We start from the raw sequence: 17,791 nt of genomic DNA, 5'->3' as shown, positions 1-17,791 counted from the left end.
CGGATACACAACTTGCCTACAATCTCACAGATAGTGAGTGTATAGCTACCTTGAACTTCATTTGTTTCTCTCTTACACATGCATTAATTTGTACCTCATTTCATAATTTTTAAATTGCATTAAAATTTGCCAGTCACTTGATGGGAAAATCTCTGAAAAATTCATGCTGCCTTTCTTATATTAAGTGTTTACTTAATAAATGCTCTTTGGAGAGAAGAATATACTATTACCCTATTTGAAATCTTTCTATATCTTCCTACTACTTAATTTATCATATATTACATATATTACATCTTCTGACTAAGACAAAAGTCTTTCATTAATCTGTGGCTCTAAAATTATACAGAGATGTCTTTTCTGAAGCATTATTTTCCATGATGCCCCAACATGCACCTGTTACTCTAATTAGGTTCAACTATGCAATCTCTAAAACATCATGCTCCCTACCACCTTTGTATCTCATTCCTGATGTTTCTCTTCTGTGGACTGCCACCTACCTCTTCCAAAACCATATATTATTCTTTTTCCAAAGGTCAGCTTAAAGATACTTATAAATGCCTTTGATGAACAAAACTAAATTTTGCTAATAATATTATTATGTGCATACATTATTTCATGTCTGTGTCAAACCTCCATAGATTCTAGACTCTTTACAGATGATCATGTTTTATACTACAAAGTTCTAAGCATATTTTTAAACACCTATTAAATACTTTAAATGATGTTAGTGGTCTTGTGGATTAAAGTTAGTCTCATATAAATAAAATTAAAGCAGCCAATGGGCAAAAAATTAATAGTTTTTGATAATAACTTAATTTTTGTGCCTACTACATAGACTTATAAAAAGTTAGGCTTATTTTATCATTTCAACCTAAAATGTCCAAAACTATGTATTTAAACTTTAAGAATTGGCCTCTAAAACAATAACATGATAGGCTGAGCAGTTAAGGATTGCTGTCTTAGCTAACGGATATTTGAAGTAAAGATTTTTCCCTAATGCTTACTTCTCAAGGTGGGAAAAGCAGTTTATTTTACATCTTACATGACCTTGTTTTACCTACATGACTTACATTTGGCAAGAACAAATGCACACAGCCGTTCCATACAAAATGAAGTACTTCGTCAAGACAACAACTTTTGATAGAGATAGCCACTGCTTACATAGGTTAACATGCTCACTAATTTAAAACTCTTGTATTTTCTGACTTTATAATTTTACTCTTTTTATACTTTCTGGCAGACTATACAATAGTTCAAACGAAATAATGAAACTGCATTTTAAAACCCGAGGTCTTGAGGAGGCAGAACATCATCTCATTATCTTGATTCTATAATTTGTTTCCCCAGTTTGGTCCTCCTAATATCTCCTCCCTTCAAGGTAAACTTGGACAGGAGGGGCAGATCTACAGACCCCAATGGTCAGACTATGTACAACCACACTCTTATTTTTCCTAAATACCCTAATAACACCTTCCCAAGAAAAGGACAAGTAGGATTTATCCTTTCAAATACATTCCTCTTCATTCTACTTATGTTAAGAAAAAGAAAAACGCTAGCACCTTCGGCACAGTATTTCATTAAGCAGAGTCAGGCTCAATGTAATTCTGGAAAGAATATTCGTCTAAACTAATTGATCCCATTGGCCTTCAAGAAACCCAGAATCTCTAAAGAAATTCACGGTTTGGGTCACCGTGGAGGTGGAGAGATGAGAGGAAATTTCAGGGCACATACATTTCTGTGATGGTCTCTGGCAGATTCGTGGGAATCTCCGTGAGACCTTTCCCACGACAGTCTACGATATTGTTGCTACACGTACAAGCAGCTGGACAGTGCAGAACACTGCAAGAAGGAGCCATGAAGGACTGCTGACCTGCAAGAGAAACAAACAGCAAGGTTTTCCCTCCTGAAACTGTGAATAGTGAAACACATGAGCTTATCTCAAACAACAGAGCACGTTCTTTAACAGAAATACATGTCTCTAAATATCTCAGCATAAAATTGGTCCTCGAGTTCTAAGACATATTTTAGGCAGCATGCATTTATAGTTCTAGGTCAACACTCAGATGAAGCAAATGAGATTCTTAAAACTAATTATGAAAATGATCATTTTTCAGACTTGAAATAATTGTTAAGAAAGGCTAACCTCAGACCTGAAACTGGAATTTGATTCAAAACTATTCTGAGTTCCAAAAAAAGCAGCAGTTTCAGACTAACCTAGATTTCATTTCTGATAAACTTAAATAGAGTTTGGTCTTTATTAAACTTAGATAGCGTAACTTACTCTACCTTCAAAAAAAAAAAAAAGGAAAACAGTAACATTTTCCTCTTGTAAGGTGTAACTGTTGATTCTAAAAAAGTAATCGTGCACCAATAAATGTGGGGAAAATCAGATCTTTCTAACTTAGATGTCTTGAGAGGTTCAACATTTGTGCTTTCTTTGAAGTTATTATGATAATTTGTAACATGCCATTCTGTAATTATTAATCTAGACAGTTCTTTTATTTGGCTTGGCCTGGTCTACAATGTTAGCATTAACTGGTTACCTGCAGGCATATATTTTTACTACTCAGTATTTAAAAACAAAACTGTTTGGAAATGAGCTTTGGCTGTTGGAAAGACGAACAACAGAATGTCGGTCGTATTGTAGTAATGGGCATCTGCATACACTTGGCTACTGGAACAAGGGGACAGCCCTCTCTGATCTGCAGCGAGAGGGCCTGAGCGGTCCTGGATGCCAGGAAGATGCTGCAAACTCTTTACTAACCCAAGCCCTCTGAACAAGCTCTCAAACTTTACAAAAAATAGTCTCAGTCTAAAAAAGAAACGTGAACTTGCCTTCTTCCTCATCTAGAAAACAGGAAGGGAAAAGTGAAGAGAGAAAAAAAGTGGTTAGTAATGAACTGTTAGTCATTGCATTATTTAATTTTTTAAAAAGCAATCAGACCTGAAGAGAACATTCCCATTCCATGACATTATAAGAAAATTTTGTCTGGGTTGTAAAAAGTCTGGAAAAGTACATAAAAAGTTCTAAAAGACAACACTAAATCAGAATCTTCTGCTAGTACTTCTTGTGCCTCCTTTTAAGAACTATTTGTGACGCATTATATATATTTCAAAATTTTGTGTTATTGTATTTTGAACAGGTACTTCTGAAGAAGAACCAGCCCTGTATTTATAAAATAAGATATATGTCAATATGTATCAGATACTATTAACATATTGTTTTATAAATAAATATAAATATAAACATAAATATCTATATATATATGCATTGGTAATCTGCCTAGGTTGAGATGCCTGGACTCAGCTGTGTGATCTTGGATAAGGCTACTTAACATCTTTTTCTCAGCGTTTTCATCTCTTGTAGAAAGATAATATTACATTTCACTAGAGTCGTGATGAGGGAGGTGAAATGAGATACATATATGAGAAATACCTAGACTGGAGCTCGAACGTATAGAAAGAACTAAGTGAATGTGACTTCCTGAAATTTTCATATAGGCTGTGCCTTATTTTCGTTTCCAGATTTTCATCCACTAAATCTAGTCGTTTATCTCTTAGAGTACACGTGAACCACTAGTATTCATGAAAAGTATGTTGTCAATCTGCAACTACAGTCGAGCTACTTTTTAAAATTTCCCAGCAGGTATCCAGGATTAACCATATTTCCAATCATTCGCAGAAAAGCAGACATACATTATTACTTAACAGAAAAATAAGCAGCACACAGAATTAAAGTCTAGGAATTTCCTAGAGGTCCCCAGGAGTGAAAATTGAGAAATCCTCCATCCTCACTTCAGAGGAAACTGTCCTTGCCAATCACACACATCCTAGAACCTATTCTCAACAGCGCTAAAACAGAGGACGTCCATGGAGTGATTAGTGCACGACGGCACGCGTTAGTGAGCAACACGGAAACTCTGAGAGCATGCATTCTCCACAGTTCTCCGACACGGCAGCGTAAAATCAGACGACAATGTAAAGGTTCTTTCTCCCTTACCACTGCAGACAAATTCGCGTTTTTGCACCTCAGCTACGTTATGGCCCCGCAGGTGGGAGGGTCCCATACACTGAGTGTAGAGACCCACCCGGGGCCTCTGGCGCAGCCAGTCAGACAGCCAGGCCAGGTGGCAGTCGCAGTAGAGATTGTTTGAGTGCAGTCGACTAAAGAAAGAGACAAGTTTAAAGCAAGAAAAACAGAAAACGGTTACTTTGAAAATTGAAAAAAAGAGTCTTCATAATAACCTACAGCTTTATTTCTTAAAATATCAGTAGACAAAGCTAAGGAAGTCCCAACCTAATTCGTTTTCTCAACATTAAACTGGTGTACAACTGCAGAATGGAGTTTCTCTTCATTTACCTCTAAGCCAACATCCAGAAGCTTGAACATGACCATAAAGATGATTTCACTATGTTCACTCAAAAGAGTAAAAAGAAACAGAGATGTCCAAGGCAAATTGCTTTGCAGTCCCAACATACTGACAGCAAGTTGGGGTGGGGGGGGTGGGGAAGGGGAGATCAAGGGTGGGGCAGGGGTGGGGGTATGTTCATAAAAGTCACGGCTTCCAGTATGAAAGATGCCTTAGTCCTGCTGTTGTTAGTTTCTGGAGGAACTGCTGGCAAAATCTTTTTAGCAGGTCACTTTCGTTTTTTGCTGAACAAGATAGAATAATAATTCAATATAAAACACTTCTTTCATGTCCCTATTCTGATTTCCTTCTTTTTGTTTAATAGCAGAAAAAGGGATTAGCTGCTTTTGGCTCTTGGGACCCTATCCTCAAAGAGCAGGAACTGAAATGAAAAGACATACATGGCTGGGAGTGAAGGAATTAAGTGAGCCCCCCTCTCTGTGTTGGCAGGAATCCACACCAGACCATGGATCCATTCCAAGTGGCAAATAGCACTTTTCCATTAATAAAATATCAGACAAATGTATCCACTAAATTAGGTAAATGACTTCAAATTGGCTTTTATGTTTTCTCAAACTAAAGAAAAGGACATCCAAAGCTATAAATCAAAGCATCATTTCCAGAATCATCTATGACACAGTAATACCATTTTAGTCCTTTTTAGCTGATGTGCTCAATTCTAACCCAATAACAGTAATGGATATTAAAACATGGAACTCGGTCCAGAAAGATAATTGGACCATAAAAATGGAATTTTTAAGTAGCAGTGATAATATAGAATAATGAAACAACCAAAGCAAGGGAATTTTCAAGTTAGATGACTGTTTTACATTCTCCTTGAGCCTGTAAGATATGGAACAGACTGTCTCGCATCAAAACTTAGACGGCCTGCCCAGAACAAAAAGCTACATTTTGCGAAAGCTGGGTGACCTCCAGCTCAGTTTGCTTGGAAGTCAGAGTGGCATCCTTTGGAAACCACGAAGCACACTCTACCTCATTGTTCTAGAAACATTTTCATCTGAATCAAGCACGTTACAACGATTCAATTCCGTGTGCACAAATTTGAAGTGAGAAAAGAACATAAAACTTTAAAACCCTGATTAGCAAAACAAACTATGATGGATTTCTATAGGAAAATAAAGCACACTATCAAAAAGGCAGATGACAGATGTTTCCACATTCTCAGTGGCCTCATTTTTGCCATTTAGGAGCCTGTTCACTTCGCATTTTAAAAAATTAGCTAAAGTCAATGGTTAAGCAACGAATTTCATCAAATATAGTCTTGGGTGAACTGGTCTATTCACTTGGTCAGGTTAGGCACATCAAGAAAACGGAATTTATGTTATATCTGCATACTTTCAGAATTGCTTTATTTTGTTAAATCATATTCCAAAGAAATGATAATGATGTCTTGTATCATACACAGAGCACCATATTTTAGTGACCAAAAAAAGGACATTCAGATTGGTACTATCCAAATCATTAAAAAGCTGGCAATTCAAATGATTTTTCATTAAAGAGAAAAAAATAAATACAATATATTTCCAGTTATCAACTATTGTAAACTGCAAATTATTTTGAAAACCCAATCAACATACATATATCCCCCACTCAAAAACACATTTGTTTTTTTCAAGAAGTTCAATGCTTTACTTATATTTCCCACTATTTCTCACATGTTGTATAAATAGTATTTTTGAGGCCAGGGTGATCCCTAATCTGAGTTCCAATGAGATTTATCTCTGAAAATGCTTTAACTAACTATCCCACTTTAAGGATTAATTTTCCTCCAAGAGGAAAAAAAAAATAGCTGCAGCAAATACATTATGAGAGAACAAGTTTTTATCCACCTAAAATATTTTAATGTTCATCTTCTGAAAAGATATTTTTAAATACAAATGCTGCCACAACCTTAGTTACAAAAAGACTGGAGAGCTATGCTGTAATTTTACATTACAAAGAATGTAGGAGATCCAGTTCAGCTTTATTAGGTCTGCTTGTTGTACAGTAATAAAATCATAAAGATTTACCATTTATCATTTCTGACAGCCAATCAAGGAGTCTTACATTTCTTAATGAAATGTGACCTCCACAAGAGCTCTAAGTAAACGTCTCCCTCTCCCCCAACTTCCCACGATGCATATCATTGAAAAGAAAGCTTTCATGTTTTTAGAGTGATAGTTCATGTTTTTAGAGTGATAGTTCGTTTATTCAAATATCACATCTAGCACTTTTTAAAAATGTGGTGTTTTCCTTCTCTACCTCGCAATGAACTCATGATTCTGTTCTTTGTTTACAAAAAAACAGTACTTTAGGGGAACCCTTAATTGATTAAATTGACCTTTAGATATATATTGTGGCTACTTACAAAGTCCTAAGTTTAGGCATGTGGTTGAAACTTGCGACAGAAAGTCTAGTAATGTTGTTATTGTTGAGAGTGCTGTAGAATAATTAAAAAAAAAAAAGTTAGACATTTCAGGTAATGCAAATTCATTGGTCATTCTATATATTAGTTGAGAGACCATGCAATTATGTTTATGCAGGACAACTACATGGTAGAAAGGTAATAATATAAGGAATGCCCTATATGTTAAACAAGACAATAAATAAATGTTATACATCAACATATTTCTATGCTTTCAGCTTTATCAAATATTTGTGAGAGATTTGTCTTATATTTTTGGCTAGTCACATGTTGCCCTTTGCACCATGTGCATGAATAAGTATGTATTTATGACACTGCTTAAGGAACTAACATGAGATATTCAACAGTCAGTAAAATCGGGCAGCTGGATTTCCTTAGAGGGGCACTGTGTGTAATTAGTATCCGTAAATAAAGATATTTGAAATCTCCCAAAGAGTCCTGCTAAGTATTCTTTACTGTGGACATTGGCCATGCCGCTGTTTAAATTTGAGTAGCAAGAATGATATCTGCACTTGGGATTTGCATTGGATAGGGATAAAATGTCAGGCTGTAGCAGTTTATTGATACATTCTAACAGTTCTACCTGGCAGGCACGTATCTTGTCCTTTGCTTACTGTGGTGTGATAGTGATCACGGTTTCTTGATGCTAGAGTCAGGAAGATGGGTGGTCAAGGCAGAGATGGTGAAATAGCCTACTTCTTGCTTGGTTTAAGTTGTTCCTACTTTTCCCCTAACACAGGCATTGTTTGTTATTATTTTGACTATTTCTACAATCACCAGTAACAGTTCATTCATCTAGTATTTCCTAAAGGGTTTTTAACGTTAGGGCAACATGGAATGGTATAAAAATAAATCAGGCATAAAACCTGTCTTAAAGTAGCATATAGCTCAACTGGGGAAATGAAATACACAAATTATAAAAACTTAGAGTTAATAAGGTTAAGAAGAGTCCCCCCCCCCGCCCCCCGCCCTTCAGAGAAGTCTGTCTATGACAAGAAATGGACAAGACAACTACCCCAGGGCTGTGATTGTGCAATGCAAAGATGGAAAACAATTCTCGTATAGAGAAAACAGCATGTGGGGTAAGGAAAGCATGCAAGCCGCTGACGGAGGCAAGAGGAAGGGCTCAATGGTCAGTGGATACCATTTGATAATGGAGACAGGTCTGAAGTAGACTTGGTGAATTCTCTTGCCAGTGTAAGCCAGGCAAGGAACATAAATGGAGAGAAACAGGTTGTATATACAGTAACAGGACATAGAATGAGGACAAGAGATGGAGAGGAGCAGGCAGAGAGCGGGGGATGAGGAAGACTTTGGTAAGACAGCAATGATACTCTGTGCTATAGCAGCTAAAACTCAGCTCTGATGCGTTGCTGCTCTGATGTAATGGAAGGCTGCCAAACAATTGGATTTTCTCAGGAGAAGCCAGAAATGGGAAATTTAGTCTTTATCCCCGCAATTTTTAAATACTGGCAACAAATTCAGATATTTCAAAGAGTCCGTGGACTGAGTCTGTTTGGACTGAGCGAGATAGGTTTGTGAGGCTACTTCTGGCCAGCTGGAGGATGCAGTTGTTAATGGTATGATTTGGGGTATTCAGGGGGCACTTAGACTTCTAGGCAAAGTAGGGCACAGTAGCTACAGATCTACAACAGGCAGACTTTCTTTCCTACCCAGCTTTGCAATGTATTGAATGATAGAAGAATTAATCCAAGTGATTTGAATTAAGTTGCATAAGAAAAAGAAAAAATAAAACACTTTATGAAGGACCTACAAAGCATTGAATTGGTTGGTTCATGTTATCTAAAAGCCTGTAGCATTTTTCTGTGCTCAAGTGAAATGAGATTTTTTTTCAAACGCCATTAAAATATATCCTGATGTTTGAACTAAAAGGTTTCACTTCTCAAAGGGATTTGCTTTCAAATAACCCCTTTTCCCACCCTCAAAATTTATGCTGACTTTATATGGCTAAAATCTTTAGAGTACATAACATACCAAAATGTGACTTCAGGGATAAAATTTTTTTTTTTAAAGTAATTCACTTGCAGCAGACATGCATTAATTTTGAACTATAATTTCTTACGATTCCATACAAAAGAGAGTTTTCATTGAATGCTGAAACTGCTGCCAAGTTTGGAGTCTTTTATCAAAATGTTACTTTGCATAACACAACTGAAGAAATGTTACCTTTCTTAGCATTTTTTATTCAGTATTGATGTTGGCAAAACAATATTGATATTGATGCCTGGTAATGGAGCAGTATGTGGAACCAATGAAATTATTTTAAACTTAGTAATTAGTATGTGTTAATTATGTATGGTGTAATGTATTTTTTATGGTCATGATCAATTCCTACAGTGAAACAACGCAAATTTGTCTATTATACTTCTTTATTTGTGAACACTTTCTCCTATATGAGAGTGTATTTCTATCTTCAACTTCAAGATTTTCTCTTTGCAATGAGAATATATTCTTGTACAAAGGATAGCTTTATGTGTAAGCACATAAATGTGCTTTATGTGTAAGCGCATAAATGTGAGTCTTGGTAGTCACATAGGTCTTCTCAGACTTAGCTCTTGATTTATTCTTTTCTTATTCCCTTCATGCTCAGGGTAGTATTTGGCAGAGAGTCTGGTATTTTATGGATATGAACCTCTACATCTCAATTAAATAAAAATTTGCCTATTTTATGGAAAAAGAACAAAAAAATATAAAACTAGCAACCTAAGGATTATATTTCATTTCTGAATCTGCTGTCCAAAGAAAGAGAAAACACCAAAATAGAAAACAAAATAGTTCCAATGTTAAATTTTTTTAAAAATAAATATTTCTGAATTGTGTCAATCAGAATTCCATAATTTGCTAAGGTTTTATGAACATACATGTGATAAACTGCCTACCCTTGCTTTCATTTACCTGGACTTTCCCTTCTTAAACTTTATTTACTCTCCAATACCTAATAAATATCTTAACAAATTTTCATCAGTGGCCCAGGATGATTACTTCCGTCTTTTCCTGTTTTGCCTCAATGTAATCCATATACTCACAAATGGCTCATGGAACCAAAATTTAAAAACATAACAAAACAAAACAAAAAACCCCTGAAGCATTGGGACTCTAAATTTAAGGTGATTTGCAAATTAATTAATGCTTCTTTAGTTCCACTCAAGAAGATATATTGTAAAGAGTCCTACATGGTAAAAATAGGCAAAACAGAAAACATTCTTTCTGGAACCTTCTACTAAAAAAGCCCCCAACCAAATTTTTACAACAGAAGAACTTTTTTGATTTACTCGACAAGAGACTTGGGCTTGATAAATCCCAGTCTTTTGAGTGCTTTCTCCAGTTAGCCTTAAATTTTTCATCAATTAATTTCTTTAAAGGTTGTATGAACTATGAGGATTTTAAAAATTAATACATATTAAAAGAATGTCTGCTTGACTATCAAATTTTAATATAAAATATTTAAGGCATTTCAAAAGGCACATTTTCTTGTATCACGTACTAATTTTAATTATTAATTTTTAGAAAACTCTGACCATTATGTATCTCTTTGAAACCTATATACTAGGGTCCTCAAAAGTGTTTCCAAACTTGTGGATTTTGATTTTAACTCCATGAATCATAAGACATTTTTCACTCTTTGGTGTGTTTCAAGATAGTAGTTTAAAGTCACCTTTTTAACATGACAAACACAATATATGCGGTGATTTTGTTTTCATGAGCTTACTAAATCTAAAAACAGTGATATTACTTTATAACAAATAAGCAGATGAACCAAATGAATAGTTATTGTATTTGTGGGTAAAGAGTTTTCAGTATCCAGCATGGTGTTTGGCACAGAGCAGGTGCTCTGTGTGTATGTATCTCTCTCTCTCTCTTCCTCTCTCTCTCTCTCTCTCTCTATATATATATATATATATATATACACACACACACACATATATACTCGATATATTAGGTATATGCATTATTTCATATCTAATAAGCTCATTTAATTAATAACAAAGTACTTTATGGGATTTTAGTCCATGCAAAGTATTCAGCAAACTTTCTATAAAATTTTTGGTGTTGCTCCTATTCCTAGTTAGAAGTATTGACATGGTAATACATTTTTGGCTTGATAAGATCCGTTCAATTAAATAACACCCATGGTAGTCTCTTCATATACCAAGTTTACAACATTGACTATGGTTTTGACATCAGACTACTATCATGAAACCGTAGTTGTATCCTCATTATTCTGACTCTGAAATAGCAAAGTGAGCTTTGTATATGAATAAAAATAAAAAGTGGCCTTGTAACTACAATGTTTAGGACAAGCACTCTGAATGTTTTCCCTAGAGAAAAAGTTAGACTGTTACCAACAGAAATAAAGGTGACTTGTCACGTGGATAGATAGTGATATATGTTCTTATAACAGTTTATCCCAATCAACTAGTTCTTATGTTAAGTCCTTAAAAATAATCAGAAATGTTTTGTCAAAACATCAAACTTTTTCTAGCATTACATTCTGTTCCTCAAACTCAATTTTTAAAGTACTGGAATCTTTTTTTTTTTTTTTTCAGGAGGATTTCATGATTCCTGGATAATTTTTACCACATGGACTAAAAATTCAAAACCTCTTCATATTTAATTCAATTTCGGATTCTGAATAAATTTAGTCAGGGATGAATTATAGCAGAGAGAAATAATTTTATTTGGGACAGAAATCTGCAAATTTATTTTAAAAGCTAGACTGGTGAATCTCTGGCAGGAAGAAAAAAAAAAATCCCACAAATGTATAGGCGATTTCAAACACTTTAGTAACTCCAGTTTACATTAAAATTATTTTTCATTAGAATAACTTCATTAAAATTATTTTACCAAGTCAGAGATCTGTAGAGATTACTCAGTTGCCTCTAACCCATTTTTGTCAGCCATACCTACCCAGCAAGGAAAGAGAGGATGCCAGTTACAATTCAGAGCTGAGGGCTGTGCTTTACTGAGTCAGTAGTGAAGACTTTAAAATGGACCCAGTGGGCAGCTTATTAAAATTAGAAAACAGATCTCAAAATCATCTTTCAAAAATGATGTTATCCAGTTACAAGTGACATCTCAAAACGAGAAAACGTTTTCCCATTGCATGGCAACTACACAATATTCCAACTTGTCAGCAACTAAAGAGGTTTTATTTTTTTGTTGTCTTTTTATTGACACAATCTTAATATTTAGCAATTCTGGGCATTCTCACAAATCCTATGACTGAAAATATTTTGTTATAAGGAGAAACACGTACCGGACAGTAGTGTGAATATCTGAATATTCTCCCTCAAGAGACATTTTTACCTAAACATGCAGAAATGATGCCCACGGTTATGTGCACACACATTTCAAGTTCTCTGTATATTCCCCAGGAGTGACTTAAGGTATCTTCCTAAGAGACTGTCCTGACACAAGGTTTTGAGCTAGCGGATAAGCTCCCCCATCAGCACTCCCCAGACACAAAGCTCCCGTTTTCAAAAGAGTCAGAGAGAAGCAACACTTACAGCACTTCCAGGTCCCGCAGAGCCCTAAATGCCCCATCTTCAATACAGCTGATCTGGTTGTAATCCAGTTGCCTGTAAACAGATTAGAAGAATATATGTAAAAGGCTGAAGACTATCTGGGTTGGGTGAAAGGAAGTCCCCTGATGGGTCTAGGAAGCCCTGGCTGCAGGAACTGAAATGCTGTCACAAATACACTCATCTGCTTAAGAATGTCACAAGCCATTCTGGCCTCCGTACTGCGACTGAGATCTCTTTTTGTTCTGAACTGTCTGTGCAAATAGCAGCCCTTGGAAAGCTCCAGTAAATAATAACTGTGCCTTATATTAAATGCCATAGGAATGCAATTTCATTACATCAAGAAAAGCTATCCATTAAGAGCTTTCAGCGTCATCTTGCTGAAACAATTTCATTAAGGTAAAGGACTGTAAATCACTTAATGTCACATGCACCCCCTCAGTGACCTAACAGAATCCATTTATCAGAGACGCCCAGCTGCATGTTAATTTCACCATCCTTGGCAAGAAAGAGCAAGACTACTTTTAGGTTTTCTTCTTTTAAAAGCAGTTTTCCTTAGAGAACTCCCAATCGCAAGAGAGAAATGAAGTCCCACGTACCTCCCTGCTATTCCCAACCAGGAAAACACTTTAGAAAGCGAGCCCTTGTTCTGCATTACGCTTTGCTTAATATCCATGATTTGCACTGTGTGTCCTTACATGTGATTTCCCTGCACTGTAAATATGCATACTTCCAGCTAAGAAACTCCCCAAATTTCCAGAAAATAAGTTATAAAGTATTAAGAAATTAATCTTTTTGCTTTCCTCAAAGATGTTAATTTTAGCTGCAAACGCAAGAACGCATACTGCAGCAACATCATTAAAACACTACACCAATCTACGCTAAAGAGTGTAAAAGCTTTATCAGTTCCTTCTAAATAGTACAAAATGCCAACAAATGAATCTTCTCTTGTAGTTGAGCACTCATTTGTTATAATTCAAAGATGAAAAGACAAAGTTACTCCAAACTTGGTTAAATCAGTTTGTTCCTGCCGCTTGTTTTTGGAATTACAATTTTCTTTATCCAGGCTGACCTATTTATTTGGTTGAAATAAACAGCTAAGTACTAAATCCTACCTGTTCTATCTTTATATTATTTTAAATTCTTTTTTTAAACACATAAGCAGTTGTTGTTTAAGTCTAGTAGCTTGATGCTTAGCGATATTATTATTCCAGTAAAGAAAAGTATTTTAAGGCTTCACTTGAGACAGAAACAAAATGTTTGATGAAATAGTCAGGTGAATTGTCAGTTCTCCATGCATTGGGAGGGAATCAGATGTACAGGGCTCAGACTATGGTCATAATACAAATGAATCCTGTCCTCGTTTCAAGTGTGAAATTCACCAAAAAGGCTAATTCACGTTTGAGGTGTATTCTTAAAGTACTGTTTCAACATTCCCGTAAAACAGCTGTTTCTCTCACAAGGCTACGGAATAAAGGTGCAATGATTTAATCCAGTGACTTTCAGAGGGGCTTCTTCAAAATCCTTACTTTAGAAATTATGTACATAGGGAATGTCTCATGAAATATACATCTCATTTTAAAGAAGGTCTCTAGGGGACACAGACTACCTTGATGTCATGCAAATGGTACAATCTAGGACCTGCAACATTAAAAAAAAAAAAAAAGGCCAACTCTGGAGAAGATATGGTTTTATTGCTTTTATAAACTAAGGCTTTCCCCAAATAATAGGTACCATCCATGCTACTGTAATAGCTTAAGCATTTCTACTTATTAAGAAGTAATGCAGAAGGATAATTTTATTTTCTAAGAAGACTTTTAAAGCTTCATGATGTAATATGGCTGCTGTGGTTCCAAGAAAACACTTACATTCTTGAGCACCTTTGATTTTTACAGATTAAATTCTTTTAACAATTAAGTTAACAGCCTTTTTATTTTAAAGTGCTAAATATATATCTACACTACTATTCTCTAACCTCTTGAACAATTTATCAAAGCCATTTAAATTAGTACAATGGCATGAAGTGTTACCCTTGACACACCACAAAAGAGAAATTGTTTCCAGACAAATTGGCAAAATCTTTTAATGCTATCAAATTTGCCTAATGCAGTCTCCAGGTTAATCTGTAAAAGGGTGAGCTGTATGTTTGCCCATATCTTATTATCCTTAGCTGTCAATGTATAAGTCAGTGCTGACACTGCTTCTTTTAAATCATGCATACTATACACAAAGGGGAAGACCTAGCATGCCAGAAAGCACTCAAGCAAATCTTGTTCTACAGGGACTGAAAAGCAGATTACTTTCACTATACCACCAGAAGTTGAGACACTGCTGGAAACTTTGGTAATTTCATCCCTCTTCAACATCGCTCATGGTTGCATGCTTCCGATTCTTAACAGAAACCCAAGTCCTTGGTATTAAAGCACAAGGATATTTGGCTTTCATAGGACCAAAGTTTTCCTTAGTTTTCTGAATGCCATCATGGCTCAGGCCGTCAACCTTCTGAAAACGAAGGTATTGTATGAAAAAGTTACTTGTATGAGAGAACAATCAAAATGAATAATTTTTCATCAACTGGTGGATTTCCTTATATCGAAAGGAATGTTTAAGCAGAGTGCTGTGCCTGCTCTGATTGCCCATGAGAAAAATCCCTCTGCAAAAAAAAAAGTTCATTTGTCTGTATATGGTTTAAGATAAAGAGTGTCAACACCATGCAAAAGCATACTTTACTTCAGGGATTTGGGACTATTTTTTGCACCTTGTTTCTCTCACCCAGTTCACTTCCTTCTCTACCATCTTTTCAAGACCAACACCGGGGCCTTTCTGCTTTCTGTAAACAGGAAAGGACCTGTTCTCAGATTTAGTGACAGGCTGATTCTGTTTAGAAGTGATTTCCAATTGTGCAATGAAATTACTCTGAATTAAGGCATTAGTAAGAGGAGAAGTTTTTGTTTTGTTTTGTTTTTTTACTTCTCCAAAAAGTAGTATTCCAATTATTCAGCCAAACACACGGTAAATTTGTTGATCTTTGGATAATAAGAGCACTAAGATACATTAAGAACAGCTTCAGGATGCTTTCCTGGTATAGGGGTCACGTCCCACGGGGAGCAAGCGAGCACTTCTTTTTTATTTTCTGGAGAGAAAGAACAGCGCAGATATAGTATTATCAGCGATTTCTTTCAGACCTTCAGCTGACGTATCCTAGCACAGATTTTGTGGCCTCTCTCCTATATTTCCTACCTCCAGTCTCCTCTGTTTCTGTTTGAATTCCATCTCTATCTTAACCTTCATTGTTCTAGTTTGTAAGGGTGCATTCTAAAGCAAGTGCTTTATCTTTAATTTCATGCAATTGACGATGTTACAAGAATAGAAAACTTCAAGCTCTCTTTCAGCATTAACATTCTATGATTCTTTTTTCATTGGTCGTTATTTCTCTCAGGTTGTTCCAAAATAACACTAGATTGCTTGTTTTAATTCTTCCTTGTCCTGGTAAATTTAGTCTTTGATAATGTAGTGTATCTTTATCAAGCAGGTGTTACTCTGAGCCACGCACACATGAAGCTTCTAAAGCAGATCTGATTTTCTTCAACACAAAAAATGATTTAGCCTCGTTTCAGATTTTGATTAATTCTAGGTATGAGCAACAATATATAATGCTGATGAATATAAATTTTAGAAATATGCATATTAAATAACAGAAAGGTTGAAAATTTGCTTACTTGGCATCCTGAAATATATCTAGAGATACTTACTGCATTCTGTAACTTTTTACATTTTTTTTCAGGGTCTTCCTGTTTTCAGTTATTAAAATCTGGATACATACTATGTTTGAATTACATATACAAACTCACCTTCCTGCATTAACTTTATTTGTTTTTGTCCTTACTCATAGAAAATTTATGTTGCACTGCAGTGCAACATAAGATCGTATTACCAACTGATTTTCTTTTTGTGAGAATTCAAACACCATAAAATTTACTTAACTCTGAAACAATACAGAACATAAAAAGTCTTCAAAAACTTTAAAGCCAGGGTGCCTGAGTGGCTCAGTCAGTTAAGCACCTGACTCTTGGTTTCAGCTCAGGTCATGATCTCAGGGTTGTGAGGTTGATCCAGTGTTGGGTTCCAAACTCAGCATAGAGTCTGCTTGAGATTCTCTCTCTCTGCTTCTCCCTCCCTCTCTGCACCTCTCCCCACTTTGTGCTCTCTCTCTAAAATAAATACATAAAATCTTTAAAAATATAACTTTAAAGCCAGATAGAGTCTCCCAGTATTTCAACAAAACATATTATAACTAGGCTCTGATTCTCCAGGGTTTTTTGAGCACTAAAATAGAAGTTTAGTTCATATTCATATTGCTATAAATGGCAAACTCCAAAAGCTTAGTTGACTTAAAATAATATATCAAAGTGATTAGAATCAATAGGAAGGAGAAACAGCATTTTGCCATTTGGAAAGAAACCTGATAAAACAGATAAATCAAATGGCAGAAATAAAATGTTGTTAAGGATATGGGTATGATCTGTATTTGTATTATTATTATCTGTATCTGTATTTCTTCCCTTGTGTGTATAAAATTCAAGTCAATATGAGTGCCTAAATATACAAATCTTACACCAATAATGACTCTTAAAGAAGTAATTCAAGATTTAAGTTAAAATGGATAGAGGACATGAGAATAATGTAAATTGACCCATATGAATGAACACCCACCCTAGGCTGAAGTTTTGGCAACCATGTCATTTAACCTCAGCATAAAAGCACATCAGTGCTAACCCAGGTATTAGTGAATAAATCTACCAAAGGAAGGACTGTCCCTTGAGGAATGCTAACTAATATATTTGAGAATTTGGTCCTTTTGAAATCTTTCAAGAAAAATGTTGTGGGGTTTTTTGCTTAGGAATAAAGAATCTCAGTTTTTATTGAAATTGTCTATGGTATAAAGTTATATCCGCTTGCTAATTTATTAGGGAAAAGTGAAAGGTAAGTTCTAAGAGACATGGTACCAGAAAATGGATGAAAAACAACCAAGTAGTCCTTCACTTTCTAGTAGCTCTTGTACTCTAATCAAAGGTGGTAGAAACTGAAACTGACAATAACAATTAACAATTGCTTATATTTACTGAATGCATAGCAAATAGCAGGGTCTGTAGATATTATCTCATTTTTCCTTACATTAACTTGAAAAGCTAAATGTTCTCATCATTCTGATTTTATAGAAGAGGATGTGAAGCTCAGAGAAGTTTAATAGCTTACTCAAAGTAAATAAGCAGTGAAATCTTGATTCAAATTTAAATTTGTGTATTGCTAAAGTCCCCACTCAATAGTAAGTATTCAGGGAAAGAGATTCAGGAACTGTTCATTCTGCAAACGAAAGGTTCAGCTCAATCTCTGGTGGCCAAACTTCAAAGACA

The 17,791-nt window shown here is 35.3% G+C and overlaps 1 protein-coding gene across 4 annotated transcripts in view; it reads right to left on the bottom strand.

The window, feature by feature from the left end:
- Positions 1-17,791, bottom strand: part of SLIT2 (slit guidance ligand 2) — a 357,128-nt gene that overhangs the window by 118,388 nt on the left and 220,949 nt on the right. For 2 of the 4 annotated variants that reach the window (XM_032333963.1, XM_032333966.1), the window contains exons 6-10: positions 12,363-12,434; positions 6,778-6,849; positions 4,001-4,164; positions 2,836-2,847; positions 1,732-1,870 (exon numbers count right to left, since the gene is read on the bottom strand). In XM_032333963.1, coding sequence (XP_032189854.1) covers positions 1,732-1,870; positions 2,836-2,847; positions 4,001-4,164; positions 6,778-6,849; positions 12,363-12,434 — 459 coding nt within the window. The remainder of the gene's footprint in view (positions 1-1,731; positions 1,871-2,835; positions 2,848-4,000; positions 4,165-6,777; positions 6,850-12,362; positions 12,435-17,791) is intronic. The other 2 variants (XM_032333964.1, XM_032333967.1) reach the window with 1 other exon arrangement.

This window comes from Mustela erminea, chromosome 2 (assembly GCF_009829155.1).
Source record: "Mustela erminea isolate mMusErm1 chromosome 2, mMusErm1.Pri, whole genome shotgun sequence".
In the NCBI taxonomy this organism is placed as follows: Eukaryota; Metazoa; Chordata; class Mammalia; order Carnivora; family Mustelidae; genus Mustela; species Mustela erminea.
The sequence above is the reverse complement of the archived record's forward strand: the minus strand, read 5'-3'. Positions and strand labels throughout refer to the sequence as shown.